The 27,537-nt window shown below is 56.0% G+C and overlaps 2 protein-coding genes across 6 annotated transcripts in view; one reads left to right on the forward strand and one right to left on the reverse strand.

The window, feature by feature from the left end:
* Positions 1 to 22,420, forward strand: part of ASPSCR1 (ASPSCR1 tether for SLC2A4, UBX domain containing) — a 43,931-nt gene extending 21,511 nt beyond the window's left edge. For 2 of the 3 annotated variants that reach the window (XM_053568361.1, XM_053568363.1), the window contains 9 exons: positions 15,840 to 16,012; positions 16,215 to 16,296; positions 16,787 to 16,853; positions 17,451 to 17,513; positions 17,933 to 17,985; positions 21,611 to 21,662; positions 21,929 to 21,998; positions 22,073 to 22,248; positions 22,327 to 22,420. In XM_053568361.1, coding sequence (XP_053424336.1) covers positions 15,840 to 16,012; positions 16,215 to 16,296; positions 16,787 to 16,853; positions 17,451 to 17,513; positions 17,933 to 17,985; positions 21,611 to 21,662; positions 21,929 to 21,998; positions 22,073 to 22,248; positions 22,327 to 22,340 — 750 coding nt within the window. In that variant the 3' untranslated portion in view covers positions 22,341 to 22,420. The remainder of the gene's footprint in view (positions 1 to 15,839; positions 16,013 to 16,214; positions 16,297 to 16,786; positions 16,854 to 17,450; positions 17,514 to 17,932; positions 17,986 to 21,610; positions 21,663 to 21,928; positions 21,999 to 22,072; positions 22,249 to 22,326) is intronic. The other variant, XM_053568362.1, reaches the window with a different exon arrangement.
* A 1,127-nt stretch (positions 22,421 to 23,547) lies between these two features.
* On the reverse strand, positions 23,548 to 27,241 carry CENPX (centromere protein X). Of its 3 annotated transcripts, none has more exons than XM_053568235.1 (5): positions 27,123 to 27,241; positions 24,501 to 24,552; positions 24,359 to 24,412; positions 24,095 to 24,183; positions 23,548 to 24,028 (listed from the first exon to the last, which is right to left on the reverse strand). In XM_053568235.1, exons 1-5 carry the CDS (start codon positions 27,150 to 27,152, stop codon positions 24,014 to 24,016), a joined length of 240 nt encoding a protein of 79 aa, XP_053424210.1. In that variant the 5' UTR covers positions 27,153 to 27,241; the 3' UTR covers positions 23,548 to 24,013. The 3 variants fall into 3 exon arrangements, with proteins under 3 accessions (XP_053424210.1, XP_053424208.1, XP_053424209.1); XM_053568233.1 differs by having other exon boundaries at positions 24,501 to 24,681; positions 27,123 to 27,204; XM_053568234.1 differs by lacking the exon at positions 27,123 to 27,241 and adding an exon at positions 26,861 to 27,116 and having other exon boundaries at positions 24,501 to 24,681.
* Positions 27,242 to 27,537: the final 296 nt, after the last annotated feature.

Below are 27,537 nucleotides of genomic sequence, written 5' to 3' on the forward strand. Positions count from 1 at the left end.
CCCTAAACAGGGCTCGGCACCCACAGCTCAGTGAGTAGGGCACCGGCCACATACACTGAGGCTGACAGGTTTGAGCTCAGCCCAGGCCTGCTGAAAAAAAAAAAAGGAACAAGAAGAGCAAGTAAAAGCCAAACTAAAAAAAAAAAAAAATTAGCAGGAAAGAATAAAGATCAGAGCAGAACTTAATGAAATAGGGACTGAAAATAACATAAAGAGCTAAACAAAACAAAAAAAATACTGCCCTAAAAAGTCTGGGCATGGTGGTTTGTGCCTGTAACCCCAGCCTTTTGGGAGGCCGAGGTGAGAATGATTGCTTGAGGCCAGCAGTTAAAGGCTGCAGTGACTTATGATTGTAGAAGATGGAGGATTTGCTTACCTGTCAGGAGTCATCATGTGTGTTCAGAAGCTGAGTCGGTAGGATTTTGCGTGTCCGGTAGGGATTTTTTGTGGAAATTGCTGTGACTACAGCTCTGTCTGGCTGGGAGGAGAGACCAGCTTCTGCCCAGTGGTCCCAAGCAGCTGAGTCCACAAGCTGCTGGTTCAGAGCGATGTCCGGTGTACTGTCCTTGGCTTTGCTGAGGTGACTTACTGTGTATAACACACCCATCATGAATACACAGTTCCATGTTTTTAGGAAACAACATGTTTTCTTCTGGGTCCATCTCTGAGCCCCTAAGACCAGAACTGTCACCCTCAGCCCCTCTGTCCCCATGTCTCATCCTCCTGCTGCTGTGTGATGCCCGCCAACACTGACTCGAGTGGTGGAAGGGACCATGTACTGGATCATGCCAAGGGTCAGCCTGGTGGGTCAGGCACAGCCCCTAAGAGCAAGGACTACCCACCTGAGGCTGCATCCTCACACGGCCACCACGTACAACGAGGTCTCTGCGTGTTACATTAGGACCTTCCACCACCTTCCCTGTGCTGTCTGGAGCCTGTCGGCCCCTGGGGGTCATCTTGTGTCCTCTGTGACAGCCATATAGTGTGTTAGGGCTCCTGAGAAGGGCTGTGATGTGGGCCGTGGACCCTTGGTCCTTGCCCGGAGGCCAGTGTAGAATGTCTTCCCTGCAGCATCTCTAGACTCTCTTGTTGAGTTTCCACAGCTTCCACTGGCTTCTTTGGAGAGGGCGGTGTGGTTGGCAGCCTCACCAGGTGCGGCGTCTCCCTTTCTCAGAGGTTCCTCTGGGTTGGTGGCTGCTTCGGAAACACTCACCCGGCCCTGTCGGCTCCATGTGAGTAAAGGTCTTATCTTGGATCTCCCTAGAAAATACCCTGGGCCCTCCCAGAGTCTGACCAGGTATGTTTCCCTCATAGGACTATAGGCCCTGGTTCTGGGGGCCTGTCCCACCAGGCTGCATGTCACTCCAAGTCAGCACCTGTCCTGGTGCTGCAGGGCGAATGTCATGTCTTCCACTCCCCTGGCGTCAGGGACACCTGTGGAGAATCTCTGTCGTGGTCCTCAGAGGCCCTCCATAGGGCCAACTTGATCCTTCCTGCAGCCGCATCACTGGTCACCACCTCTGCCTCCCTCTCCTTCCCTCAGCCAGAGCGCTCAGCGCCCAGCTGTGTCTATCATGCTCAAGGTGTGCAAGAGGTTCTCTGTGGCAAGGACTATTTGGCCCAAGTAACACTTGTGGTGGTGAGAGCCACTGGAGGGTTCTAAAGGGAAGTGACATGAAAGTTTGTCTGAGTGAGGGCTAGACCAGGGCAGGTCCCTCAGGGCGGGGACCTGGGGAGGATGCTGAGGCCTGAACAGCTCTGGGTGAAGTGGCTCCCGGCAACTGGTGTGGACATTCGGATGTCAGGATGTGCTATGGACACAATGACACCTGTGGCAGCTGGAGGTGGCTCATCAGCAGATAGATGTGACCTGGTGCTGTACCGGTTTGCAGAAGGGCTGTGCTCCCTGGTACCCTGGCCTGCTCACCTGGTTTCTCTTCTCACCTGTGGTAGGTCCTGTTCATGGTTCGGCATGTCTGCTGGTGAGATGGAGTGCCTTCTTAAGCCCGGCCGCCATTTGAGCTCTGCTCTCCTGCTGTCCCCGCCCTTTGCCCACTTCCCTGTGTGTGGCTCTGTGAGCTCCCCTCGCATGTTCCAGGTGTCAGGGCCTGTCAGCAGGGTAGTCCCCTGCCTTGAACAGGAAGTCCAAAGCCCATTTGGGCTGATCCACCAAACTTTTGTTCTTCTGTGCTTTTGGGATCCCTGCCCAGGTTAAAGATAGCATCTTCCGACATTTTTTTTTTTTCCATTGAAACAAAGTCTCACTTTGTCACCCTTCATGGAGTGCTATGGCATCACAGCTCACAGCAACCTCAAACTCTTGGGCTCAAGCAATTCTCTTGCCTCAGCATCCTAAGTAGCTGGGACTACAGGCTCCCACTACAGTGCCCAGCTATTTTTTTTGTTGTTCAGCAGGCCCAGGCCGGGTTGAACTCACCAGCCCTGGAGCATGTGGCTGGCGCTGTAACCACTGAGCTATGGGCGCCCAGCCCAGCATTTTCTTCTGTTCACTTCTCTTCAGTATATGGATTTGTCTTTTCATACCTTGGGCCTCAGTCCTTGGCCTTGGGCAGGGGAGTTAACTTTGTTCATGGCCTGTCTGCCTGGCTCCTCCTGCCCCGCCCCCCCTTTTTTTTTTTTTTGCAGTTTTGGCCAGGGCTGGGTTTGAACCTGCCACCTCCAGCATATGGGGCCGGTACCCTAACCCTTTGAGCCACAGGCGCCGCCCAGACTTTACTCTATTTAATAAACTTAGAATGTTTATAAAGTTCCTCAGAAGTGACGGAGGGCCGTTTCTTAGGATCACCTTGAATTGATGGTGGATGGCTTTAGAAAGGGTTAAAATCTTGACATTGTGACGTCTTTCTACTTAGTCTTCATTTACTTTACTTTTTTTCCTCATTAGTAGAAAATTTTATTAACTTTCCTCATAACATCCTCGTATGTGTTTTATCTCCTGAATACTTAGTCCATTTTTCTGACCTCGTGGCTGGTGTCGTAGCTCCTACTGTGATGCTTTTTTGTCTGACTCCTTGGTTGCAGTAGTGGATCTTAGTTTCTGCTTTTCGTCTTTTTTGTCTCTGTCCTTCCCTCATCCTTTTCTTACCAGGTTGCGGTGCTCGGTCTCTGGCGTGTAGACTGGCAGCACCTTAGTGGGTATCCTTCATCTCAGCGGGACTGATGTGTGTGTTAAAAACCTCTATGAAGCTAAGAAAGTTACTTTTCCGGGTGGCGCCTGTGGCTCAAGGAGTAGGGCGCCTGTCCCATATGCTGGAGGTGGCGGGTTCAAACCCAGCCCCGGCCAAAAACCACAAAAAAAAAAAAAAAAAGAAAGTTACATTTCCTATTTTCTGAGATTTAAAAATCATTAAGTAGGTGTTGACCTTTGTAAATAGCTCTTTCTGTACCAAAGGCTATCATGATATGGTGGTGGGCTTTTTGTTTTTGTTTTGAGATGAAGTTTCACTCTATCACACTGGCTAGAGTGCCAGGGTGTCACAGCTCGCAGCAACCTCAGATTTGGGCTTGAGCGATCCTTTTGTCTCAGCCTCCTGAGCAGATGGAACTACAGGTGCCCGCCACCATGCCCGGCTAGTTTTTCTATTTTTAGTAGAAACAAGGTCTCAAACTCCTGAGCTCAGGCAATCTATCACCTTGGCCTCCCAGGATGCTGGGATTCCAAGCATGAGCCACTGTGCCCAGCCCACAATAAGCTGTTTTATCTTGGATTTGTACACCTGCCTTTGTGATTGAGATAGACTCTGCATTTCTTTTCTTTGTCCTCACCCAGCTTGGGAGTGGAGGTTGTGCTGGCGCTGAGAATGAGTTTGGCAGTGTTCCTCCTTTCTGCGCTCTGGAAGCTGTCTTTGCAGAAGAGACGATGTATTCTTGGAAGGCTGTCCGTGCTGCCTGGCCAGACTGTCCACCATGGTGGCCGGGCCCTGGGTCCTGGGTCCTACAGGAGGCACCTGCAGATGCCCAGTGGTGACCTATCTGCTCACCTGCTTGGGGTTGAGGTTGGCCTTCTGCTGGGGTCTGTTGTTGTCCTGGACCTTGCCCTGCTCTGCTGGAGCTCTGCAGAACTAGGTGGCACAGCACCCATGGATTTTGTGCTGAGAGAGGCAGATGGGAGCCCTTGGGGGTGGGCGTGGGAGGAGGGTGTTTCCAGGCCCAGGTGTCCACTGAGGGCAGGCTTCTAGCCACCCCAGGCCCAGGGTGGGTATGAGCTGTATGACTGGGGCTGGTCTGGAAGGCCGTATACAGTCCTGGCCTATGTCCTCCTTCATGTCTCCTGCTGACACTGAAAATATTTGATGGTGTCTGGCTTATTTACTCATTTCATATTCATTAATTAACCTCTTCTTTGAGATAGAACCTCACTCTATTGCCCAGGCCAGAGTGCCATGGCATCATCCTAGCTCACAGCAGCCTCAAACTCCTGGGCTCCAGAGATTCTCTTGCCTCAGCCTCCTGAGTAGTTGAGACTACAGGTGCTGCCACCAGGTCTGGTTGGTTTTTTTTTTGTTTTTTTTTTTTGAGACAGAGCCTCAAGCTGTCGCCCTGGGTAGAGTGCTGTGGCATCACAGCTCACAGCAACCTTCAACTCCTGGGCTTAAGCAATTCTCCTGCCTCAGCCTCCCAAGTAGCTGGGACTACAGGCGCCCACCACAGCACCCGGCTATTTTTTGCTTGTAGTTATTGTTGTTTGGTAGGCCGGGGTTGGATTTGGACCCACCAGCTCAGGTGTATGTGGCTGACGCCTTAGCTGCTTAAGCTATAGGCACCAAACCAGGTCTGGTTGGTTTTCAATTTGAGAGTAAGAGTGACATCTTTCCCATTTGGTCATTTTCACATCTATGGAGCTCAGTCTCACAATAAGCTAATTCTCTTTATAAAAGGTATTTTCATGTTTTGACTGTTTCTGCCTTTTTAAGAGAGCTTATCTTTTTATCTTTTTCTGCGTGTACTTTGGTTTCTCTGTCTGGTGTGGGGCAGCTGGCAATCACTGTCAGAGGCAGTGGCCTTGAGAGCTAAGGACGCTGAACTGGGGGGCCTTGCTTTTGGTCACTGACTGACCAAGAGAGTGTCAAGGACCCCACCCAGGCTCCATGACTTCATGGGGCAGCCTGGGGTGGGTGAGGGCTGGACATTCCTGTGTGTGTCAAGCACTCCGTGCATGGACTCAATATGGCAAGGCTGTTGCCATAGCAGGTACGCATGTGTGCAGGGCCCAGGCTCCTTGGCCCAGAGTCAGAGATCCACAGGTTTGGGGCAAGCTGGTGCCTGGGCCTGATTCCCTGTGGTCCCCTTGCTGGGAACCCCTCGGTTTGAGGGATTTGGGTGGTGTCCCTTTCTTCCCACCTGACCTGACAGGTCTTGACTGGGGAGAGTGAGTGCTGGGGCTGATCCCTCTGGCAATGGGGGTCCTGGAGGAGGCCATGTGACTCTATTACACCCCACCCCCACCCCACCCCTGGGCCTTTGATCCAGGCCAGGCAGCTTGTGGATGGTGGAGCCCTGTCTGCCCGGCCTGCAGTGCTGGCCATCCCTTCACAGTCTGGGGAAGGGGGAAGGGAACAAAACAGAACTTTTTTGGGGAACTTCAAAGTACACTTTAGTAATCAAAATGAGTTTCCAAGTTTCCCATTAATGTTTTGCCTGTGTGTGGTTTTTGGATTTAAATAAAGAGTCAGAAGAAAGAGACAGGATAAAATATGGGCAGGTCCTCAGCAGAGGCCTGGATGGTTCGCAGACCCAGGCGGTTCCTGCCTTTGATGTCAAACGTTAATTATTAGAAGGTAGTTTTACTGGCGATCAGAACCGGGCGCTGGGAGAGGCTGGGGCTGCCCGGCGCCCCCTGGCCTTGTCCTTTGAAGTCCCTCCACTAGCCCAGGAGGCCGCCCCACGGCTCTGTGCTCGGCCAGGACTCTGATCCCCGCAGACACCCCCCACGCCTATGGCTCCCCGGCAGCTGGCACGAGGGCCTTCTCTGATCAAAGGCCCCCATCTGCCCTTGCCGGCTGGCGGCTGCCATCATACCTGCCCCTCCCCCCCTTGGGGGTGACCTCTCTCCTGGTGACAAGGCAGGGTATTCTCAGCGCCCACACTTCTGGCTTGCCCCCCTGCTTCTGGGACTGGTGGCTGGTGCAGGACCAAGGGCATGGGGAGAAGCCTGTCCAAGGGGTTGTGGGGCTGGGGTGTGAGGTGGTGTGGTACTCAGCGTGGTGCCAGTGTCCCCTCTGAGGAACCCACGCACCTTGGGCAAAGGAGTTGTGCTGTCCCCAGGCAGCAGTCCAATGCCTCATGGCAGAGGAGCCCCCTCATTCCTGGGTTGGGAGCTCCTGCCTGTGTTGCCCCATGTGCTGACGCAGTGGCTGAGTTAGGCCTGCCCCTAATATGCCCAGTGGGTACTTGTGGATACCTTGGGCTTTAAGACTGGGCCCCGCTGTCCTGGCAAGCACAGCTGGAATGTCCATTGCCGTGGGCAGGTGCTCCTGTCTCAGTGGACACAGGGACTGAGCCTGCTTCGTGAGCTGGGGTGGAGGACAGGTGACTGGAGCACCCTGGTCTCAGTGGACACAGGGACAGAGCCTGCTTCATGAGCTGGGGTGGAGGACAGGTGACTTGAACACCCCGCGTCTCAATGGACACAGGGACTGAGCCTGCTTCATGAGCTGGGGTGGAGGACGGGTGACTGGAACACCCGGCGTCTCAATGGACATAGGGACTGATTCTGCTTCATGAGCTGGGGTGGAGGACGGGTGGCTGGAGCACCCTGGTCTCAGTGGACACAGGGACTGAGCCTGCTTCGTGAGCTGGAGTGGAGGACGGATGACTAGAGCACCATAGAATGAGGCCCCTGCTGATCCACATGGCCGGTGCTTTCCCAGATAGATCCCAGGGTGTTCTGTGCTAAGTGCTGCAGGGACTGGGGCCTGGATGCCACTGAGCCCGGGTGCACCTCTCCTGGGAGCTGCTGTGAGCAGCTTCCAGGCTCAGCTACCCTGTTTCCCCGAAAATAAGACAGTGTCTTATTTCAAGGTGTGCTCCCAAAGATGCGCTGGTTCTTATTTTCAGGGGACATCTTATCTTTCCCGTAAGTAGGTCTTATTTTCAGAGGATGTCTTATTTTCGGGAAAACCAGGTAGGACTTGTAGATGAGGCGACCCCGTGCTGCACCCTGAGTTGATGCAGTTTGTTACTTTGGGGGGTTGATGTGCTGTATCCACGGGGACACACACCTGGACATGCTCCTGTACATAGTCCTGTAAAGCTATCTGGGGTGTGGCTCCAGATATGGGCGATGTGCTCCCTTACCTCTTGGCCTGGCAGCTCTGTTCTTCACTTTTGGAAAACATCTTTTGTCTCTTTGTGATATGGTGATTCTTTTTTTTTTTTTTTTTTGAGACAGAGCCTCAAGCTGTCACCCTGGGTAGAATATCGTGGCATCACAGCTCACAGCAACCTCTTAACTCCTGGGCTCAAGGGATTCTCTTGCCTCAGCCTCCCAAGTAGCTGGGACTACAGGTGCCTGCCACAACACCCGGCTATTTTTTGGTTGCAGCCATCATTGTTATTTGGCAGGCCCTGGCTGGATTTGAACCTACCAGCTCCAGTGTATGTGGCTGGCGCCTTAGCCGCTTGAATTACAGGCGCTGAGCCATGATGTAGTGATTCTTATTCATTGTAGAGAAGCTGAACAATTCAGAGAAGCTAGAAGAACAAAAACATAAAAACCCTGTTTTCTTTTCTTTTTTTCTTTCTTTTTTTTTTGAAGACAGAGTCTCACTTTGTTACCCTTGGTAGAGTGCAATTGCGTCATAGCTCACAACAGCCTCAAACTCTTGGGCTTGAGCAATTCTCTTGCCTCAGCTTCCCAAGTAGCTGGGACTACAGGCGCCACAATGCCTGGCTATTTTTAGAGATGAGATCTTGCTCTTGCTCAGGCTGGTCTCAAACCTGTGAGCTCAAGCAATCCACCACCTTGGCCTCCTAGAGTGCTGGGATTACAGGCATGAGCCACCGCACCTGGCCTAAAAACTTGCTTTCTTAGCACCCATTGTCCCTTGACACTGTTTGCACTCTGACCCCTCTCATGCCATCTCTGTGCACACAGACCATGTGGTTTCTTACAGCTCTGTAAACACCTTCCTCACTGTTCATTTTTTTTTTTTATTAAATCATAGCTGTGTACATTAATATGATCATGGGGCACCATACACTTGGTTCATAGATCGTTTGACACATTTTCATCACACTAGTCAACATAGCCTTCATAGCATTTTCCTAGTTATTTTGCCAAGACCTTTACATTCCACATTTACTAGGATTCATATATACCCTTGTAAGATGCACCGCAGGTGTAATCCCATTAATCCCCCTCCCTCCACCTACCTCCCCCCTCCCTCCCCTCCCTTTCCCCCTTCTCCCTATTCTTAGGTTGTAGCTGGGTTATAGCTTTCATGTGAAGGTCCTATATTAGTTTCATAATAAGGGTGAGTACATTGGGTACTTTTTCTTCCATTCTTGAGATACTTTACTAAGAAGAATATGTTCCAGGGCGGCGCCTGTGGCTCAGTCGGTAAGGCGCTGGCCCCATATACCGAGGGTGGCGGGTTCAAACCCGGCCCCGGCCAAACTGCAACCAAAAAATAGCCGGGCGTTGTGGCGGGTGCCTGTTGTCCCAGCTACTCAGGAGGCTGAGGCAAGAGAATCGCTTAAGCCCAGGAATTGGAGGTTGCTGTGAGCTGTGTGAGGCCACGGCACTCTACTGAGGGCCATAAAGTGAGACTCTGTCTCTACAAAAAAAAAAAACAAAACAATTAAACATTTTAAGTTTAGAGGCTATAAGCTGGAAGGCATATTTAAATTGTTAGTAAACTTAAGAATACAAAAAAAAAAAAGAATATGTTCCAGCTACATCCATGTAAACATGAAAGAGGTAAAGTCTCCATCTTTTTTTAAGGCTGCATAATATTCCATGGTGTACATATACCACAATTTATTAATCCATTCGTGGATCGATGGGCATTTGGGCTTTTTCCATGACTTAGCAATTATGAATTGGGCTGCAATAAACATTCTGATACAAATATGTTTGTTATGATGTGATTTTTGGTCTTCTGGGTATATACCCAGTAGAGGGATTACAGGATTGAATGGCAGATCTATGTTTAGATCTCTTAAGTGTTCTCCAAACACCTTTCCAAAAGGAATGTATTAATTTGCATTCCCACCAGCAGTGCAAAAGTGTTCCCTTTTCTCCACATCCACGCCAACATCTCTGGTCTTGGGATTTTGTGATATAGGCTAGTCTCACTGGAGTTAGATGATATCTCAAAGTAATTTTGATTTGCATTTCTCTGATGATTAAAGATGATGAGCATTTTTTCATATGTCTGAAGGCCGCTCGCCTGTCTTCTTCAGAGAAGTTTCTCTTCAAGTCCCTTGCCCCGCCTGCGATGGGATCCCTTGTTCTTTTCTTGCCAATGCGTTTGAGTTCTCTGTGGATTCTGGTTATTAAACCTTTGTCGGAGACATAACCTGCAAATATCTTCTCCCATTCTGAGGGCTGTTTGCTTGCTTTACTTACTGTGTTCTTGGCTGTGCAGAAGCTTTTTAGTTTGATCAAGTCCCAATAGTGTATTTTTGAAGCAGCTTCAATTGCCTGGGGGGTCCTCATAAAAAACTCGCCCAACCCAATTTCTTCAAGGTTTTTCCCTGCACTCTCTTCTAGTATTTTTATAGTTTCATGTCTTAGGTTTGAATCTTTAATCCAGTGAGAGTCTATCTTAGTTAATGGTGAGAGGTGTGGGTCCAGTTTCAGTCTTCTACAGGTTGCCAGCCAAATTCCTCTCTGTTCATGAGAGCTGTGCAGGTCCTGTCCCCGACCCACTGGTGTCCTTGTGAATTGCCTGGCCTCCTGCATGGCTGTGCTTCTGTCCATTGGGCTACTTTTCATGTGTTACTCATAACTTAACGTCAGTGGCCATCAGCAACCGTCAGCGAGGGTAGAGGCGGTGCGTGTGTGGGTGTGGGTGGTGTGCAGGCTTCAAGGGGCAGGAGTGGCCCTGAGTGGCATCGCTCTGTTTCACTGAATCCTGGAGTGGACTGTGCTTCTTGGAGGCATGTGCTTCTTGTGGCATCAGGAGCTACCATGGCAAAGTGCCTTCTGTCCATCACTGAGAGTTTGTTTCAAAGCTGTCAGGGTGAGGCTCTGAGTGAATTCCCTTGAGTCCAGCCTCTGAAGTTGTGATGGCCACACAGGGGTCGCCCCAGGCCCTTGGCCAGCTGCCAGTAGGTCTCAGGATCTCTGAGTCCAGTGTAGCCAGGGCTGCTGTGTTTCTCGCAGTCCAGGTAGGGACATCAGGCATCTCAGCACAGCGTCCCCACTTTGGGCCTTCCTTTCTTGGCCTCCCTGGCTATGTGGCCACTCACTGGTGGTCAGGAGCAGGCTTTTGTGCATGGGCCCAGGTAAGATGCTGTCTCCCCAGGATGAGAGTAAGGGCCAAGGCCTTAATGCCGGTGGGAGGGTGAAAGTATGTGCCCCAACATGACCTTCAAGCAGCAGCGCCTGGGCTCTGGGCCTGGGGTTTGCAGTGTTTCAGGGGCAGCCTGCCTGCTGTCCACACAGGAGTGGTGCCCCTGTGCAGGGCCCCAGCACCGCCTCCGGCTGACTCCTGCTCTGGCTCGGCCTCTCCCGGCTGTGCAGCCAACGCCTTTGATGGTGGCCACGTGCTGCGGCGCCTCCCTCTGGAGGGCGGCTGAGGCTGTGTGAGTAACTAGAGGTTTGGCCGGAGGCCCTTTGTGGTGATTCATTGAAGCTCAAAGCCTCCAGGGGAAACGCTTTACATTCCCTCTTACCAGAGCCATTGTGGAAGGACTGGGAAGAGGGAGAAAACAAAAACCTTCACAGAGAAGCTGGAAAGTCTGAGGTTGAGGTCACCTCTGAATATTTTTCACATTTTTCCTTCATGTGTTATCCCGACCTGGAAAATTACTGTCAAGAAAAGGAAACCTCTTTGGCCAAAGCGGCCACTGTGACACAAGCAGCCTTCTGTGGGGCAGCGGGTCCTCTGGTGACCAACGGGCCCTGGTCGTGCCCTGACATCCCCCACAGGGCCTCCCGAGCGCCTCCCTTGGTCTTGCCCTGTGAGTGGCATCCAGTTTGCAGACTGCTGGAGGCCACCGCCCTCACCCTGCTTGGTACCTCTGGCTTCCTCCTAGCCTTGGCACTGACGGTGTGGTGTTCTGGATCTGCCCTTGGGCCCTGCGGCCCTCCATGGAGGCCACTCCTGCAAGTCTTTGCCAGGGGTCCAAAGGGCCTTTGCCCCAGGCTGGGACCGTCCCTGGGCTGAGGTGCTGGCAGCTCATTCCCTCACGTGCCTCAGTTTCCTCATTTGCTCCGGGGCAGTCATAATGCATCCCCACCTGTGGACTCATTAGGGGGACTCGGGGAGTTCCACAGGTGCCGTCATTGGAGCATCCTTGGTACCTGCTCTGTGTGCAGGCCTCAGGAGGGAACCAGTACCCCAGCTCTTCCCAGAAAAAAGGCTAAGGTAGAAAGGGGAGCTGGAGACATAGAGTCATTCGGGTGGGAACCAGGCCAGGCCTGATGACAACCAGTTTTTTTTTTTTTTTGGCCGGGGCTGGGTTTGAACCCACCACCTCCAGCATATGGGACCGGCGCCCTACCCCTTGAGCCACAGGCGCCGCCCCAACATCCAGTTTTTGATGGAGGTGCTGCCGACCAAGGGTTCTGTGGCTGCTCTTGAGGGTTGAGCTGTGGAGGCCAGTGGTCAGCAGTGGGGGAAGGTCCCATGTGGGACCAGTGGTCAGCAGCCCTCAGTCCTACTTGAAGCACCCAGGCATGCCTACAGGGACCCAGGATGACCCATACTGAGGGGCTCAGTCAGCTCTGGGAGACATTCCGGGGGTCTGGTCCTCATCTGCTCCTTGCTGGCCAGTGAGATGCACCCTCCTAGTGAAAGGACACTTGTCTCTGCTGGAGAAGGTGTTTTCTGAGATCGGGAGGGTTTCATGAGTGGCAGGAGGCCTGGGGTCAGCAAGCTCTTCTGGGGCCAGACCTGGCCAGCCATGACCACTGTGGCCACATGTGACCAGTGCTAACTTCCATGGCCAGAAACGTAAGGCCATGTAAAATGCTCGATCGTGGAAACATGGGATTAGGGCCCTGAGATTTAGGATGGGTTGCTGGTATGGGGGTAGTCTGTTCAGTGACACAGTCCCCTTGTGCTGTTATGCCTGTGTGCCCAGCAGATGGGCGGGTCTTGTGAGGAACAGAGCTACTGGAAGGCTCTATCCTGGGTCTTGGCCACCAAACTGTCTGGGTTAGACCAGCTGAAGCGCTGGCCCTGAGCTCAAGGGCTTCCTGGGGCTTGAGGGGGCCCAAGGATGTCTGCCATGCAGCTGGGGGACCCACCCGGCTCTCTGCTTCAAGTGCAGGCCTCATTCCCCTGAGCTGGCCCTGGTTCAGGGCTCTGTCCAGTCAGGAGCATCTTAAGAGACAACAGGGCAGCCCCTAGCTGTCTTTTCCTCAGACCTCAGCCAGGGAACCAGTGAGCTGGCTGGGGTGGTGGGGCGTCCTGTGGACACAAGCTCCTGCCAGGGAGCAGGAAACCACTGAGGCCCTGGAAGGAGAGTGCTCACGAGGGGAGCTGTGCAGCCACTTGGGGACAACAGGGACATTTCCAACAAGGGGTTGTGTTAGCATCTCTCTGGTGGGTATGATGCCACGTGCTACGGACAGCACAAGACTGGTGCTCAGCAAACGCTGCCACACCCTTGGTGGAGGAGGTATCTGTGTGCGCGTGCGTGCAGGGCACAGCTGCACCATACCAGGGGAGGGCAGACCCACCAGGTGTTCATGTCTCTGTGTGGGACGTTCACTGTTGTATCTGCTAACCTTTTTGTGCAATGAAATCTTTCAAAATAAAGAACTGTGGGCGGCGCCTGTGGCTCAGTCGTTAGGGCACCGGCCCCATATGCTGAGGGTGGCGGGTTCAGGCCCGGCACCGGCTGAACTGCAACAAAAAAAAAAAAAAAAAAATAGCTGGGCGTTGTGGCGGGCACCTGTAGTCCCAGCTACTAAAAAAAAAAGAAAAAAGACAAAAAAAAAACAAAATAAAGAACTGTGGCTCAGCGCCATAGCTCAGTGGCTAGGGTATACCAGCCACATACACTAGAGCTGGCGGGTTCAAACCCAGCTCAGGCCTGCCAAACAATGACAACTACAACCAAAAAATAGCCGGGCGTTGTGATAGGTGCCTGTACTCCCAGCTATTTGGGAGGCTGAGGCAAGAGAATTGCTTAAGCCCAAGAGTTTGAAGTTGCTGTGAGGTGTGACGCCAGGGCACTCTACCAAGGGCTACAAAGTGAGACTGTCTCAAAAAAAAAAAGGACCGTGGGGCAGGAGGTGTTACATCTCTCATCAGCTCTTTCCCTTTCCTTGCATTGGAGGCCCTGGGTCATCTTACCTCATCTCTATCACTTTGGCAGAACCAGGCCTTTCTTCCGGCACCGGTGCGGAGGCGCCTGGCCTTTCCACATGGCCGTCGTAGTTGTGTGCTCTCTTCTCCTCATGATATGACCCTACACTTCCTCCTATGCCCAGAAACATCTGTGTACATCCACCTAAGAACTGTCGCTGCCAACAGAGCAGCAGACAGGGCCAGGTTGGCAGGCATCACAGCCCCTATAAACAGGGCCACTGTGGCCTCCCCAGCACAGGGAAGGGACACTCTCCTGGGGAGGCTGTGAGATAAGTGGACAGGTGTTTGAAGTCTCCGTGCTGTCCACTGGCTCCCTTGTCAGTTAGCCAAGGAGCTGCCTGTTCTTCTTTTTTTTTTTTTTTTTTTTTTTTTTTTTTTTTTTTTAATTTGGCCGGGGCTGGGTTTGAACCCACCACCTCGGGCATATGGGACCGGCGCCCTACCTGCTGAGCCACAGGCGCCGCCCGGAGCTGCCTGTTCTTGTGGGGGACTGGGGTCGTCTGGCTCCGTCTGGCCTCTGGGTTGGGTGTCCCTGCCCGGGGGAGGCTACTCTGAGGACCCTGGGTTCCTCTGCTTGTTTGACAGCACGGGAGTCCTGAGCAGAGACATTGGAATGTGGATCAGGAATCCAGGGTGGATCCAGAATTGTGAGGTGTTTTGTTTTTTTCAACTGAAACTCAGTAGTCCTTGGGCGCTGTGAGGCTGATGCATGCTATCCCTGCATCCCCCGTCTCAGAAGGGGCCCGGGTGTGGACTGCAGGGGCACCAGCACTGCCCAGGATGTGAATGTGCCAGCAACCCACTGTCCTTCCTTCCCCAGGAAGGACCCAGGAGGTTAGAGTGGCCTTGTGCTCCTCAGGGTTGGCTCTGGCCTCTGGCCTCTCAGCTCTGTGTCATGTCTGGTGGTAGTGGATCCCGCCTGGGTGGCCAGGCTCAGTGCAGTGCTGTCCATGGCATTTCACCTGCCCAAGGAGATATAGTGTGGACTCTGGGGCTCCTGCAGGGAGGGTCTGAGATAGGCTGCACAGAGACCTGATCCCTGGCTCGGGGATTAGCGCCCAAATACCCGTGGCTGCATCTGTGTCAGGATCCCAACCTACTGCTGCCTGGTCTGGCCACTGGTGGACACGGTGGTTGTGGGCTTAGGGAGCGTCTGTGTTCTGCCTGCCCCTCCCCTGGGAGGCCAGGCATGCTGGCAGCCCTCTGGAATGCAGGCGCTGGGCTGTGGGGGGCAGCCTGGCGCCTGGCGTCTTGTTATAAAAAGCTCTTGGCTGCTGCAGAATGGTTGTGGCTTTGAAGGGCAGCCCCTGGGGGCCTCGGTCAGCCACCTGCGGGCTCCACTGTGCCAGGATGCTGCCTGAGGGCAGAGGGGCTCCCTGGGTAGAGCCAGGTGTTCTGTGGACTGCAGGAACCTCTTGCCCTGGACAGTTGGGGTGTCAGGTATGGCTGAGGGCAGCCCTAGAGACACCTGGCAGGTGTGCCCTGGCCATGGCCAATGTTGGTGTGTGTCCTGCTGGTCCCGCATCTCCTGTATGGCTGACGAGTATAGCCCTAGAGGACACCCCCAGGGTGGAGGCAGGGCCTGGGCTGGGCTGGGCTGTCCCAGAGGCTGCAGGGACTGGACAGAGCAGGTTGTTTCCATGGCCTGGAGCCAACCCCAGGTGTCAGAAGCAGGAAGTGAGATCCCAGTGAGGGTGGGCTGGAGGGGGAGCTGAGGTGGCAGCAGGGCTCCCACACCCCTGCCCCCAATTGCTCTGGGTGGTTTTCTGGACTGGGCCCAGTATGGACCCTGCTGACCCAGCTGGGCACTGGTCAGGCCTGGTTCCATGGTGGCCTCAGCACTGAGGAGTCCCACCCGCAGCACCGTGAGTGGGGCAGGCCCTGCCCTGTAATCTCCATTCCCTCCGAGTCCCAGGGTGGCAGAGAGGGTGGCAGAGGGGGTGGGCGGTGACTTGCTCCCCAGGGGGCAGGAGACGTGGAGTCAGTCAGGCGGCCGGGCTGTGGCCCAGAGGGCATCGGCGCCAGTAGAGTGGCCAGGCTGGGGTTTTTGCCAACACTCTAATTTGGTGGCTATCGCCCCCACCCCCAAGAAGCCCAAGACATGGCCTGAGCCTGACTTCAGGGGCCTCGTGCCCTGATAGCAAGCAGAGGGCTCAGCATCAGGGTTGCTGAACTGGTGGGGAGGGATGGGCCAGTTGCTCACAGGCCAGGTGGGTCCTTGGGGCACCCTCCTGGGTTCTGCCTTTGACCCCTAGCCCTGGACCTGACAGCTCCAGCTAGGAGTCCACCCCACAGAGCCAGGAGCCCACTTGTGTTACTAACCATCAGCCAAGCCTCTGCCCCCAGCCCGTGGACCAAGAGCCTGTGGACAGAGAGCCTGTGGTGTGCCATCCTGACCTGGAGGAGCTGCTCCAGGCCTGGCCAGCGGAGCTTCCTGACGAGTTTTTCGAGGTGACAGTGGACGATGTGAGAAGACGCTTGGCCCAGCTCAAGAGTGAGCGGTGGGTGCCCCGCTGGACTCTATACCCCTTCAGCAGTTTGCCCTGGGTCAGGGTCTGCTGCAGCTACCTGCCTTCCCTGGGTTCAGACATGCAGGCCCTCAGAAGCACCGCAGGGGGCCTGCCCTGCCCTCTGGGGCCAGCTGGCCCTGTGGGCCTCCTACATTCTAGGGAGACCTGTGCTCTTAGACCCTCCCCACCACAGGAAGCGCCTGGAAGAAGCCCCCTTAGTGACCAAGGCCTTCCGGGAAGCTCAGATGAAGGAGAAGCTGGAACGCTACCCGAAGGTATGCAGGGGAAAACGGCATGGCTCAGCCACCCACGCTCACGGCAGAGGGTCTGTGCTTCCCCAGCAGCTGAGTTAGGCTGAGGGCCCCAGTGGCCTCAAGTTGTTAATTAGCCAGCTGACCCACCCTATTGAGGTTTTTTTTTTTTTTTTTTTTTTGTGGTTTTTGGCCGGGGCTGGGTTTGAACCCTCCACCTCCGGCATATGGGACCGGCGCCCTACTCCTTGAGCCACAGGCGCCGCCCCCTATTGAGGTTTTATGATGAAAAATTTAAATAACAAATATTTCAGGGGGCTGTGGTATGCACACGTGGCTCTTAACTGTCCTTGGCCCCAACCCGTGGCAAAGGGACTTGAGGCTACAGCTCTGGCCAGGGCCAGGGTGCAGCCAGCATGTATGCCCCCTAGTCCTGATGCCCACTGGCTTGGCTTCCCCAAGCCTGGCTCAGCTTTGGTCGTTACCACTGACCACCCCACTTTTCCCCACCCAGGTGGTTCTGAGGGTCCTGTTCCCTGACCGCCACATCCTGCAGGGCTTCTTCCGCCCCAGTGAGACAGGTGAGCACCCTGCTGAGTCCCCCACCCCCATTTCCTTTCCTCTGGGCCTGCACAGCCAGCTGGCCCTCAGGCTCCAGGGAGACCAGGCTGTCATTTCCATAGGAAGGGATATACAGCTTGGGTGTTCAGTCCCAACTCAGGGTGGCCCATAGTCCTCTGTGCTCTTGTCCCCTGCCAACAGTGTGTGTAGGGGTAGAGGGGCACCCAGAGGAAGGGGTCCCAGGGCTGCAGCTCACTTTGAGGAAGGCCGCAGTGCCACCAGGTCCAGAATGGGCTCCTCACTGACCTGCATCTCCCCCCACAGTGGGTAGCAGGTGGCCCTGAGGCCTTGGCAGCCTCCCACAGGGCTCACTCACGCTGGGGCAGGGGGCATGGGTCTGGGGTGGACACCTGCTCCTGCAACACGGCAGGGGCTTCAGTCTGGTCAGGCCCTGTGTCTAGGGTGCAGGAGCAGGGTTGAGATCCCACCCTGGGGTTTAGTTCTGGCCCGAGAGAGTAGCAGCAGTGTCCAAGGCACTTGGGCCGCTGGTCTGGAGTTCCCCCCACGAAGCTCTGCAGATCCCCACACGAGACTCTCTGCTTTCTCATCCTTTGCAGTGGGGGACTTATGGGACTTCGTAAGAAGCCACCTGGGGGACCCTGAGCTGCCGTTTCACCTGTGTGAGTTCTTTCTCCTGCACCCTCTGCCAGCCAGTTGGGGTGGCCTGGAGATTGCCAGGGGAAGCCTCCAGCCACAACCCACCTGGAATCCTGGCTGAGGCTTAAGACACCTCTCTGGAAGAAGAGAGAGGGGTGTGGTTGGCCCGTGTGACCACCTGAGGCCACAGCGCCTGTGTTAGGAGACAGGGATGGGTGGGGGGCTGGAGCAGAAGCCACTTCCCAGGGTCCTTGCCAGGTCCCTCGGGAAGCTGTACGGGTGGGGTCGCCCACAGGTGGGTCTGCCCTGCCTGCCCCCTTACCTGTCACTAGGGTTTTTGTGGCAGGAGCAGAGGTGGGCAGAGGCTGTGGTCAGCCACGCTTGTCTTCCGGGGGTGGGTGGGAGGCGTGTGTACTTCCTGACAGGACAATTCTGTCCACAGTCATCGCCCCTCCAAAGACTGTGCTGGACAACCATGCGCTGACCCTCTTTCAGGTACCGGGTGCCTCACTCTGGAGCTGCTGGGTGGACTCCACTGGGAGGGCGAGGCCCGCGGTTGGGAAGGAGCGCCCTGGCAGTGGCTCCGGGGGATAATACAGCCTTTTAGAGTCGGTGAATTCAGAGGGAGCAGAGCTCTCTGAAGTTGCCTCTGACAGGGTTTCCCAGCCCCTCCACTTCCTGCCTGGCCCCCAGGCCGGGGACGGGACCTGGAGAAGGAGGGGTCAGGCAGGCTGGGGAGCCTTCAGTTGTGCGGCCGCTGCAGGCCCAATTCACTGCCTCTGCCCCTGTACCCAGATGGCCTCTTCAGGGAGTGCTTGGTGCCCTCCCCTAGCTTCACCCACCTCAGCCGTGCCTTTCGAGCATTCCCCAGGGTGAGAGGGTGGTGGTGCTGGGCCCACCCTCTGAACTGCCATCGTCACCCTTGGGAGAGCAGCCTGGGCTTCTCCAGCTCTCTGGCCTGATGCTTTCCTCTTCAACATCCCTTTGCGTGCTTTAATTAACAACAGAGATGGCCCCTTTCTCAATGGCCAGCTGGTTTCTCCAGAGGTCTAGGTTGGGGGTAATAGGTGAGAAGGGGCTGGCGGCTCTCCAGAGGCAGTGGGGATGCCCTGTGGTGGCAGGGGAGACCCACTCCCTTTTAGCCCCAAGCCTGCCTTGCTGGCCCAGAGGCACTGGGCCTCTCTCCATCTCTGTCCCTTCTTCCATTGCTGGCCAGTGGTTGATAAACATTGAATTTTGAAGATGCTTTGGGATGGAGGAGACTCAGCACCTAGGCCCCCAGCCCACCCCCTCAATTAGGAGGCCCCGCAGAGCCCTGGGGTGCCACCGTCTGCCCATACTCCTAATTCCTAGTGACACTATGTCCACCAGCTGCCCTCTCCTGTCACCCATCTGCCAGGCCAAGCCACAAGGCCTCACAGGGTGGTGTCCCTAGTGACGTCTTTGCCCGCTTGCGATCAGAGAGCTGGCAGGGCTGAGGGAAGGAAGCCTGCCCCCCTTGGCGGGCAGGCTGACGCAGTGCTGAGTGCCAGCTTTCGTATCTCTGGCAGGTCTGTGCACTGGCCGCCAGCTGTCTGGGGCTGTCCTGGGGCCAGCCTTGCTTCCGAGAGGGACAGCATGGGTGGGTGTGAAGCCAGCAGCCCGCAGCCCTCTGTAGCCCTGGCCTGAAGTGTGGGTTTTCTGGGAGGGCCCAGAGGGGGAGGTCAGGGGGAGGTCAGGATTGAGGAAAGAATGAGAAAAAAGGGGTGCAGCAGTTCCCTGCGCTCCCTGACATCCTGGAGGATCTCGCCTGTCCTGGCTCTGTGTGCTTCTTGGCGCTGGCTGGTCAGCTCATCTCCTTCTGTCTTGCTGCCCCACCCCTCTGATCCCCGTGTCCCCAGGGTGTTCCGGGGTGTGGTGCGGAGTGCTTGGCCAGGTCTCTTCCACTCCTTGGTGCTTGTCTGTGCTGGTGTGGGTGAGACCAGCTCTCAGCCACAGGCAAGGAACAGAGCAGCCATGGGGGGTGAACAGAGTGCCCCTCCTGTCTGGCCACTTGTTCCTTATTCCATTGGGACTGCAGGGACACAGGCTGACAGGCAGGTTTCTGGCAGGTGCTGAAGGGAGGCATGGAGGTCTGGTTCAGGAGGATCCAGCCCCAAAGGGCCTGGAGCACTCCCCTGTGGTGGAAGGGTCCTTCCCTAAGGCCTTAGTCCCACAGACCCCAAATAGGCCCTACTGGATGCGCTGTGCCCAAGTCCAAAGCAGAGCTGGGGTAAAGGGTGGCGGGATAGCCTGGGCTTGTTGGTAGGAAGGAGGCTGCCTGAACCCTTCCTGCAGGCCCTCAGTCTGTGCCACAAGCAGGGTTGGGGTGGCAGATGTGGGCTGGCTGAACTGGCACTGGGTGTTTATACTTCACTGCTCCCTGTCAATGGGAGCCCTGTCAGAGCAGGTCCAAGGCTTCTTGCTGGGGGTGGGGCTGAGCCCCCCCAAAGGTTTCCGAGTCTGGACACTGGCCCATCTGCCAGCCCTCCTCTTCCCGCTTCCTTCAGTGATGGGGACCAGAGATGTAGACTAAGCCCAGGCTGCCCCTCTCCCAGTGTCCTGCCTGCCCCACTCTTCATGGCCTGGGCTGTGCCAGGGAAGGGCCCAAGAATGAGAAACAGTGCTGCTTGGAGACTTCCGAGGGAGCCCCCCTGACCAGTAGTGGCCTCCAGGCAATGCCATCGGCTTCTGAAAGTGCAGGAGAGAATCAAGCTCTGGCCTGTGCTGAGTCCTGACCAGGTCCTGTGGGACAGGAAGATGCTTGTTGCTGTGAGGGTGGCCAAGACTGAAACAGGGTCCAGCCTAAGGAAAGCCCTGGCACTGTTCCCCCCATCCATGTGCCTGTCTTGGCTCCCCAACTTCCGGTGCCTCTCCAGGGGCATGAGAGCAGCCCCTGCCCACCCCATAGGCTCTTCTCTCAAAGGCTTTGATCCCAGGCATCACAGTTAGGTTTTCAAAGCATTCACAACCTTGTTTGTATCCCTCTGCTGCCTGCTGGAGGCTGAGGTTTCAGCCTTCCTAGGCCTAGCCTTTGAAGCTGCTTCCTACTAATCTTTTAACATCCCCCCCAGCCCCACCCCCACCCCAGCAAGCCTGTGGTGCTCCCAGGGCTTGGAGGTGCACACAGAGAATGCTCAAAACTTGCAGCCCCTCCTCAGCAGCTGGGTTGGCTTTTGGATGTATCAGCCAGGCCCACCCATGCCTAGCCCCCTCACCCTGCCTGCAGCCCTGGATTGACACTACATCCACCAATTAACCCCCGGGTCAGCAAGTGACCTGTCTTCATCCTGTCCTGTGTTCCCCTCTGGCACTGTGCAAGTGGGAGCAGTCCCTGAGCAGAAACCCTGCTCAAGCCCCCTTTGAGTGGACCCCCAAAGTGAGCATGGGACCCTGTGTGTAGCACACACCCCTCCAGAAGAGCCTGGCTGGGTGGTGGCTGCCTCCTTCCTACCAGGCTAGGACCTGAGCACTGACTTGACCTAGGGTGTGGGCTTTTCCCCAGTGGAGATGGCCTGGGAGTCTTGGCAGGCGGACTCCTCGGCAGCACCTCCCAGCCTGAGATGCCAGACAGCTTGGCTCCAGGCACCTGCACGTCCTTTCTGTGTCCCAGAGGGTCTGTATTGGTCCTTTCCACCCGAAGGAGGCCCCCAGCCTCAGACCTTCCCAGACCTATTCTTTGGTCCACATGGGGAAGGGGATGGAAGGAGTAGGGAGGCGTCCTCCTGCTGCCCACCATCCCCTATCCCCAGATGCGCCACACCAATCCAATCCTGTTTTCCTCTGCTGGCCACTCAGCTAGGATCCAGTGGGTTAGAGAGTTCCCAGCAGGCATGAGATTGTGCTGTCCTAGGGAGCGTACTACTACCAGGTGTGGGGGGATGGGGAGAGATGGTAAAAACACTAGAATTCACACACCACCAGAACTTCCACTTCCAGCTGGAGCTCGGGGTGGTCTGTGGGTACATTGGCCTTGCTTACAGGCCAGGGGCTGTACAGATGGGCCCTGCCTAGGGAGGGCTGTGTCCCTGGAAGGGACCTGGGTATGGCTGTCTCCACAGAAATGGGCACTTTGCCCATGAGCCCCCTGCCCTCCCTGCAGGCGAACCTCTTCCCTGCTGCCCTGGTGCACTTTGGAGCCGAGGAGCCCACAGGTGAGTCGGCCCATGCTCTGCAAAGACCCCGTTTGTCCCTGGGCCTTGCCCTCCAGCTTGTCCAGTGCTCAGTGTAAAATGGCCCAAAGAGCACTCCTTCTGGGCAGTGTTTGCCCTGGGAGGGAGACCTGCAGCTCTGGACACCCACCTGCCCAGCAGCTGCAGGCTGGGACAGCTACCTGCCAGGCCATTCCCCCTCTCGGAGTCAGTGGGTGGGTAGTAGGTGGGTCCTTCCTAAGGCCACAGTGGGTTTGGTCTCTCTGCAGGTCTCCACCTGAATCCCAGGCTGTTGGAGCACACTGTGTCCCCATCTACAGCTGATGTGCTAGTGGCCAGGTAGTGGGAGAGGGGACTTGGGGGCTCATCAATGGCCTTGCCCACCATCCTGTACCTTGACCTCTTATCCCCAGGTGCATGTCCAGGGCCGCTGGGTCCCCACCCCCATTGCCAGCCCCTGACACTGCACTGCTTGAGTCCAAACCGACTGCTGAGGAGGGGGCACTGGGCCCCCTGGAGCCCAGCCCGGGCACAGCCCAGCCTGTGAGGAAGAGCCTGGGCAAGGTCCCCAAGTGGCTGAAGCTGCCAGGTGCCTGGGGCTGCAGGGCAGGTGGGTGGCTGGGTGGGAGCTGGGGCTGGTGGTTATCCTGGTGTGTTTGTACTGCAGCCAGCAAGAGGTGAGAGCTGCCAGCCCAGGTGCCCACTGTGCCGGCCAAAGGACCCCCACCCCGAGTGGGAATAAAGACTCATGCTTCTCCTGAGAGTCTTGTGTCCTCTTTATCTAGACAAGGGCCCTCATGGGCCTCTGCTTGGGCAGGGCCAGCTGGAGCTCCCAGGCCCTGGTTGAGCCTGGCTGGACTGTGGCATGGGCCTAGGTGACCCTCACAGGGCCTTGTTCTCTTTAGCAAGGACATAGATGGCCACCCTGAAATGGCAACTGGCAGGAGCACCTCCTTACCTTTATCTAATTAGCACCACTATACATCTCCAAAGAGAACAAAAGTGTGAGGGAGAAAAGATTTCTGGACAGATTACCTACACCCCAGGCCTGGCCTATTAGGTTCCCCCAGAGTTGCTGCAGGGTGGGGTCCTAGCATGTATCTTCCTGACAGGTCTAATCCCTTCGCCATGGGAGCAGTTGGACCCCAGAGACCCAGAGGGAAGGGAGAGCCGGGAAAAGCCCTGGGTGGGAGTGGGGCAAGCTAGGTCAGGAACAGAGGGGTTGGCCAAATCCCATGCTGGGTGGCCTCTGAAGGTCCTCCCAAGGCTGCTCTGGGTGCCCATGGGGTAGCTATTGTCTTTTGCCCCAGGGCCTACCTGCTATCATGTCCAGCCCCCTGGGTGGCCATTCTCCTGGCTGCTGACCCTTACCTGGCAGCCTTTGGGCATTTCTCTGCCCTAGGCTAAGTGGGGTCCAAGCAGCTTTGGAAGGTAGAGTGGTGGGCTCCCATCACTCACAGGGAAGGGCAGCCCAAGGCCCTGTATAATTCCCATGAGTTGGCACAGAGCTAGTCTGTGAGAACCCCCTCCCCACCACCCCTTTCTCACAGACTGGTAGCAGAGGGGAAGCCTCCAGCCAGGATCCCTCACCCTGTCCTGCCCACAGCAAGTGGGCCCAGTGGCCTGAGACTAATCCACAATACTTCATGGAAGTAGCTGCCTACTGGGGGCAGCTCCCAAGCGGCCCCTGTGGCACCAGTAACAGGTTTCAGGACAGTGGCTACATGTGTGAGAGTTCTAATTTCACAGCCCTGTGCAGGGTGGGGCAGAGCATACACATGCTGTTTATTATTCTGTCCTGAGAGTTCTGCTTTCATCCTACCAAGAAGGTGGACAGGAGCACAGGAGCAGGGAAAGGGTTTGAAGCAACTTGACTCTGGGTGTTTAATGGTAATAAGAGGGTCCAGCCTGAGAGATACATTTTGATTTATTGATGCTGCTTTGTGAGAACAAATTTATAGCTCAGGGAAGCCTCTTCTTAGGAGAGTATCAGATGACTGAAAGTTACAAGCCAGTTTTGTTGTTGGGTGGAAGGAATGTGGAGAAAACATGCAGGCTACCTGCCGGCCCTTCACCAGCACCTGCTTCCCAGGGACCCCTCCCAGCAGGTGCAATTTCCCCAAAGACGAGAGGCAAGGGACCCCAGGCACCATCCCTATGGGCCTGTCCTCGAGACCCTCCACTGTCTGTGTTCTACAGCAACACTGGGCAAATGACACCATCCTGAGAAGGGTGGAGAACAGTCTTCCCAATGTGGTACAAACTCTGGTTTGAACCTGCTCCAGACCTCTCAGGCTCTTCCCTGTCTGAAACCAGACAAGATGCCTGCTCCAGGTGGGGCAGCTTTTGGATCCCTAGAAGTCCAGGAGCTGTGGGGAGAGGAGCGCTCAGGGCTGCCCTGAGGAGCCCCACTCCCACCCACAGCGCCCACCTACCAGCTGAGGGAGCACCTTCTCCAGCTGATCCACATCCACAAGGGCCACATCCTCTGCTTGGGCCTGCCGGACCCCACGGACAGCTGCTTCTGCCAAGACAGGAAAGGAAATGAGTGATAGAGGAAGTTGGGGGTTCCCCACCAGCCCCCAAGGTAGCAGCCGTGGCTCCTGATAAAGAGCTTTTTAGAGGAGGTAAAGCTCAGGCACTTGCTGGAAACACGAAAATTCACATCTTGGTTTTCAAGCGCGGGTCCCTCAGCTCACCCACAACGAAGATCTTCAGCAATTCCACCATAAGCTGCAGTGCATCCCCACTGACTGTAAGGCAGGGGGCAGGTTATGGGGGACTCCCACCCCAGCCAGGGCTCAGACCCTCCCCGAGGCTTGGCCCCTGGCACCTCCGCACCTTTGGTCTTGGCATCCTTGAAGTGCAAGTGCAGCAGTTTGCTCACCAGCTCCTGGGGGCGGGGTAGAGGGGTCAGCGCCAGTCCACAGTCCCTTAGGCGTTTCCCTCTGTACAATGGTTGTGATTTCCAGGTGGAAACACTGGCATCCTTGGGATTCTCCCAGGGTAGGGAACTTGCACACTTAAGAGTAAGGGAACTGGGCGGCGCCTGTGGCTCAGTCGGTAAGGCGCCGGCCCCATATACTGAGGGTGGTGGGTTCAAACCCAGCCCCGGCCAAACTGCAACCAAAAAATCGCCGGGCGTTGTGGCGGGCGCCTGTAGTCCCAGCTACTCGGGAGGCTGAGGCAAGAGAATCACTTAAGCCCAGGAGTTGGAGGTTGCTGTGAGCTGTGTGAGGCCACGGCACTCTACCAAGGGCCATAAAGTGAGACTCTGTCTCTACAAAAAAAAAAAAAAAAAAAGAGTAAAGGAACTGTGTGGGTAGAGGCTGGTGAGAAGGTGGCTGAGTTGACCTCCCTGTGGGAGGCTGCAGGAGCGAAACCCCAGTGCCAGTACCGTGGCCAGCTGCAGCCCTAGGTCACCCTCTGGAGCTCCGGGTAGGGAAGGAAAGGAGAAGCCAAGATAATCGCATACTTTCCTCCATCCCCTGTGAGGACCTGGGGGCTGGTACATAGTTGTCCCCAAGGTGGGTCCACAGCCACCAATATGGGCTAGTTGGAGCCAGATCCTCTCCTAGGCACTGGGTCAGCCCTTCCCTGGGGCCAGCATCTGGTGCCCAGGGAAGTGCAGAGCTTGGCCAAATGGAGAAGTCGACAAGGCTGGAATAGATTGTGGTGCAAGGCAAAGCTTAGTTCTGTTTAGCTGTCCTTGTCAGGAAACCACCGTCTTTTTTGGATTTTTGATAGAGCAGCACTGGCCTTCAGAGGGACCATTTTGGTGAAGTCTCCAGAGGGACCAGGGAGCAGGAAGGAGGTGGTGGAGGGTGCTTACCTATAGCTTCCAAATAGAGGATGGGGACAAGGAGGCATGCTGGGACTCTGCCGTGTGACCCGGGACCCCAAAGGGATGGCACCACTCTGCAGAGGTGGGGGCCAGGGACTGGAGAGTTAATTTAGGGGCATGCAGAGGGAGAACCATGTGAGCTGTCTCAACAGCTGGTACTCTGGGCATTTCCTGAAGCCATGGGACCCAGGAAGTGGCCAGGCAGAGTCTAGCTGCAAGTGGCTAGGAAAGGAGCCAGCAGGGAGTAGTGGCGGGGGAAGTACAGCAGTGGGCACCCAAGAGCTCAGAAATGGGGTACTGTCTGGAGCAGGGTGAGCGGTGGCACCCAGCGCAGTTTAACAAAGCTGGGGCAGGGGCACCAAAGCCCTGAGGCCTTTACCCTCTAGCAACAGGAGTCCTTGTCAGTAACCATGCAGGCTCAGCGCCACCTGCTGGTACTATGAAAGGTATAGAAAAGGCTTGACCTCCCTACCTGCTCTGGGACTCCCAATACAGGTGCCCCAGGAGAGGTTGGAAGGAAGACCACTCTAGAAAGCAGACCACCACCTGGTGCTGTTGGGACACCCTACCAAGCGGTTCTATACACAGTGACTTTGGAGAGAGCAGCATTGAGGAGGAGTCTGAAACGCACTCAGCCTTTGCCCTTCTAGAGTCCCATGGCCTTCCACCTTTCTACTCATCATTGTGTGTAATGACCACAACCCCAGTCCACACTCAGGTGTGGCCTGAGCCCTCAGGCAAGGTGTGGCCACCCTCTCGGGTTGTAGCTGTGGGGTTGGCCTGAAGGAGTCACAACTTCCCAATGGTTTTGTGCTATTACAACCTCATGTGTTCACAAAACCTCCCTGGGAGGTGACCCTGCAGAGTGATAAGGAAAGGATAATGGAGATTTCCGTGCCTCTACAAGGCTTAAGTCCTCCGCCAAGGATGTATTCACAAGGAGCTGAGACCCTACCTCCCCCGGCCAGGAAGGCCCACCGAGGCCCTCCTGGTGAACATTCCTGACATCGAGGAAACTCAGTGCCTCTCCAACTTTGGGCAGAGCAATAAAATGTCTCAAACCACTCTGCCCACGAAGGGTCATCTGCGCAGGCCCCCAGCCCCGGTGGGAAGCCCAGCACCTGGATAAGACGACATGGATCTAACCGAACCCTACGGAGTCACCTGCTATCTCCGTGACTGCTTCCCCACAGGTGGACGGGTTAACCTGTGTCGGGTATGCCTGACTGCTGGTGCTGCGTGTGCTATTAAGGAAGCATTTAGCCACTCACGGTTTTCCAGGTAGGGCCTGGCCGCCAGTGCAAACAAAAGGGAAGCCAGCGAGCTAAGCGATTTTGAAAGTCCCGCTGGATCTTACCATTCCTCAAGAGGAGACACCCAGGTCAGGGCGGGAGGCAGCAGGCCCGGGTCCTGTCGGCCGGCTCAGATTCCGCCGTGGCGGTGCCCACCCTGCCTGCTTTCTGCAGACACGCCCTATCTGACCTCAGAGCGCGCGGGTGGGTGGGGACAGAATCGGGGAATGGGCCCACTCTTGGAGGCACGGGCGGGCAGCATAAGTCCGCGCCGCCTCACTCCTGCCCGCCCGCTCGCATGCTTCGCCCCTGCCCGGCGGTCCTCACCTTCTGGAAGCCCGCGCCTTCTCCCTCCATGACTACCGCCTCCGCCCACGCGATCGAGAATCCCGCCCCGAGCCGCCAAGCCAATGAGCCCGGAGCGCGCCCTAGAGAACCGGACGCAGGTCGCGCAGCCAGGGAGTCCCAGGACACCCTTGGGAGCCCCGCCCCCGAAACCCTGCCAATGAACTGAAGGGAGCTCTCGGGAGCCCCGCCCCCTTACACGCCGTCAAATAGGCGAAGAGCACCTTCCGGCGCCCTGCTCCCGGACCTCCAGCCAATGAATCCGGAGCGCGCTTTCGGGAGCCACGCCCCCGGATCCCCGGCCGAAGAGCCGGAACGCGCTGCCTCGGTTCCTCCGCTTGCGGCCCGCCCCTTTCTCTCTAATTGGTCCGCGGCGAGCACCGCCTCCGCAAAGCCT

Source organism: Nycticebus coucang, chromosome 18, assembly GCF_027406575.1.
Source record: "Nycticebus coucang isolate mNycCou1 chromosome 18, mNycCou1.pri, whole genome shotgun sequence".
NCBI classification, from domain to species: Eukaryota; Metazoa; Chordata; class Mammalia; order Primates; family Lorisidae; genus Nycticebus; species Nycticebus coucang.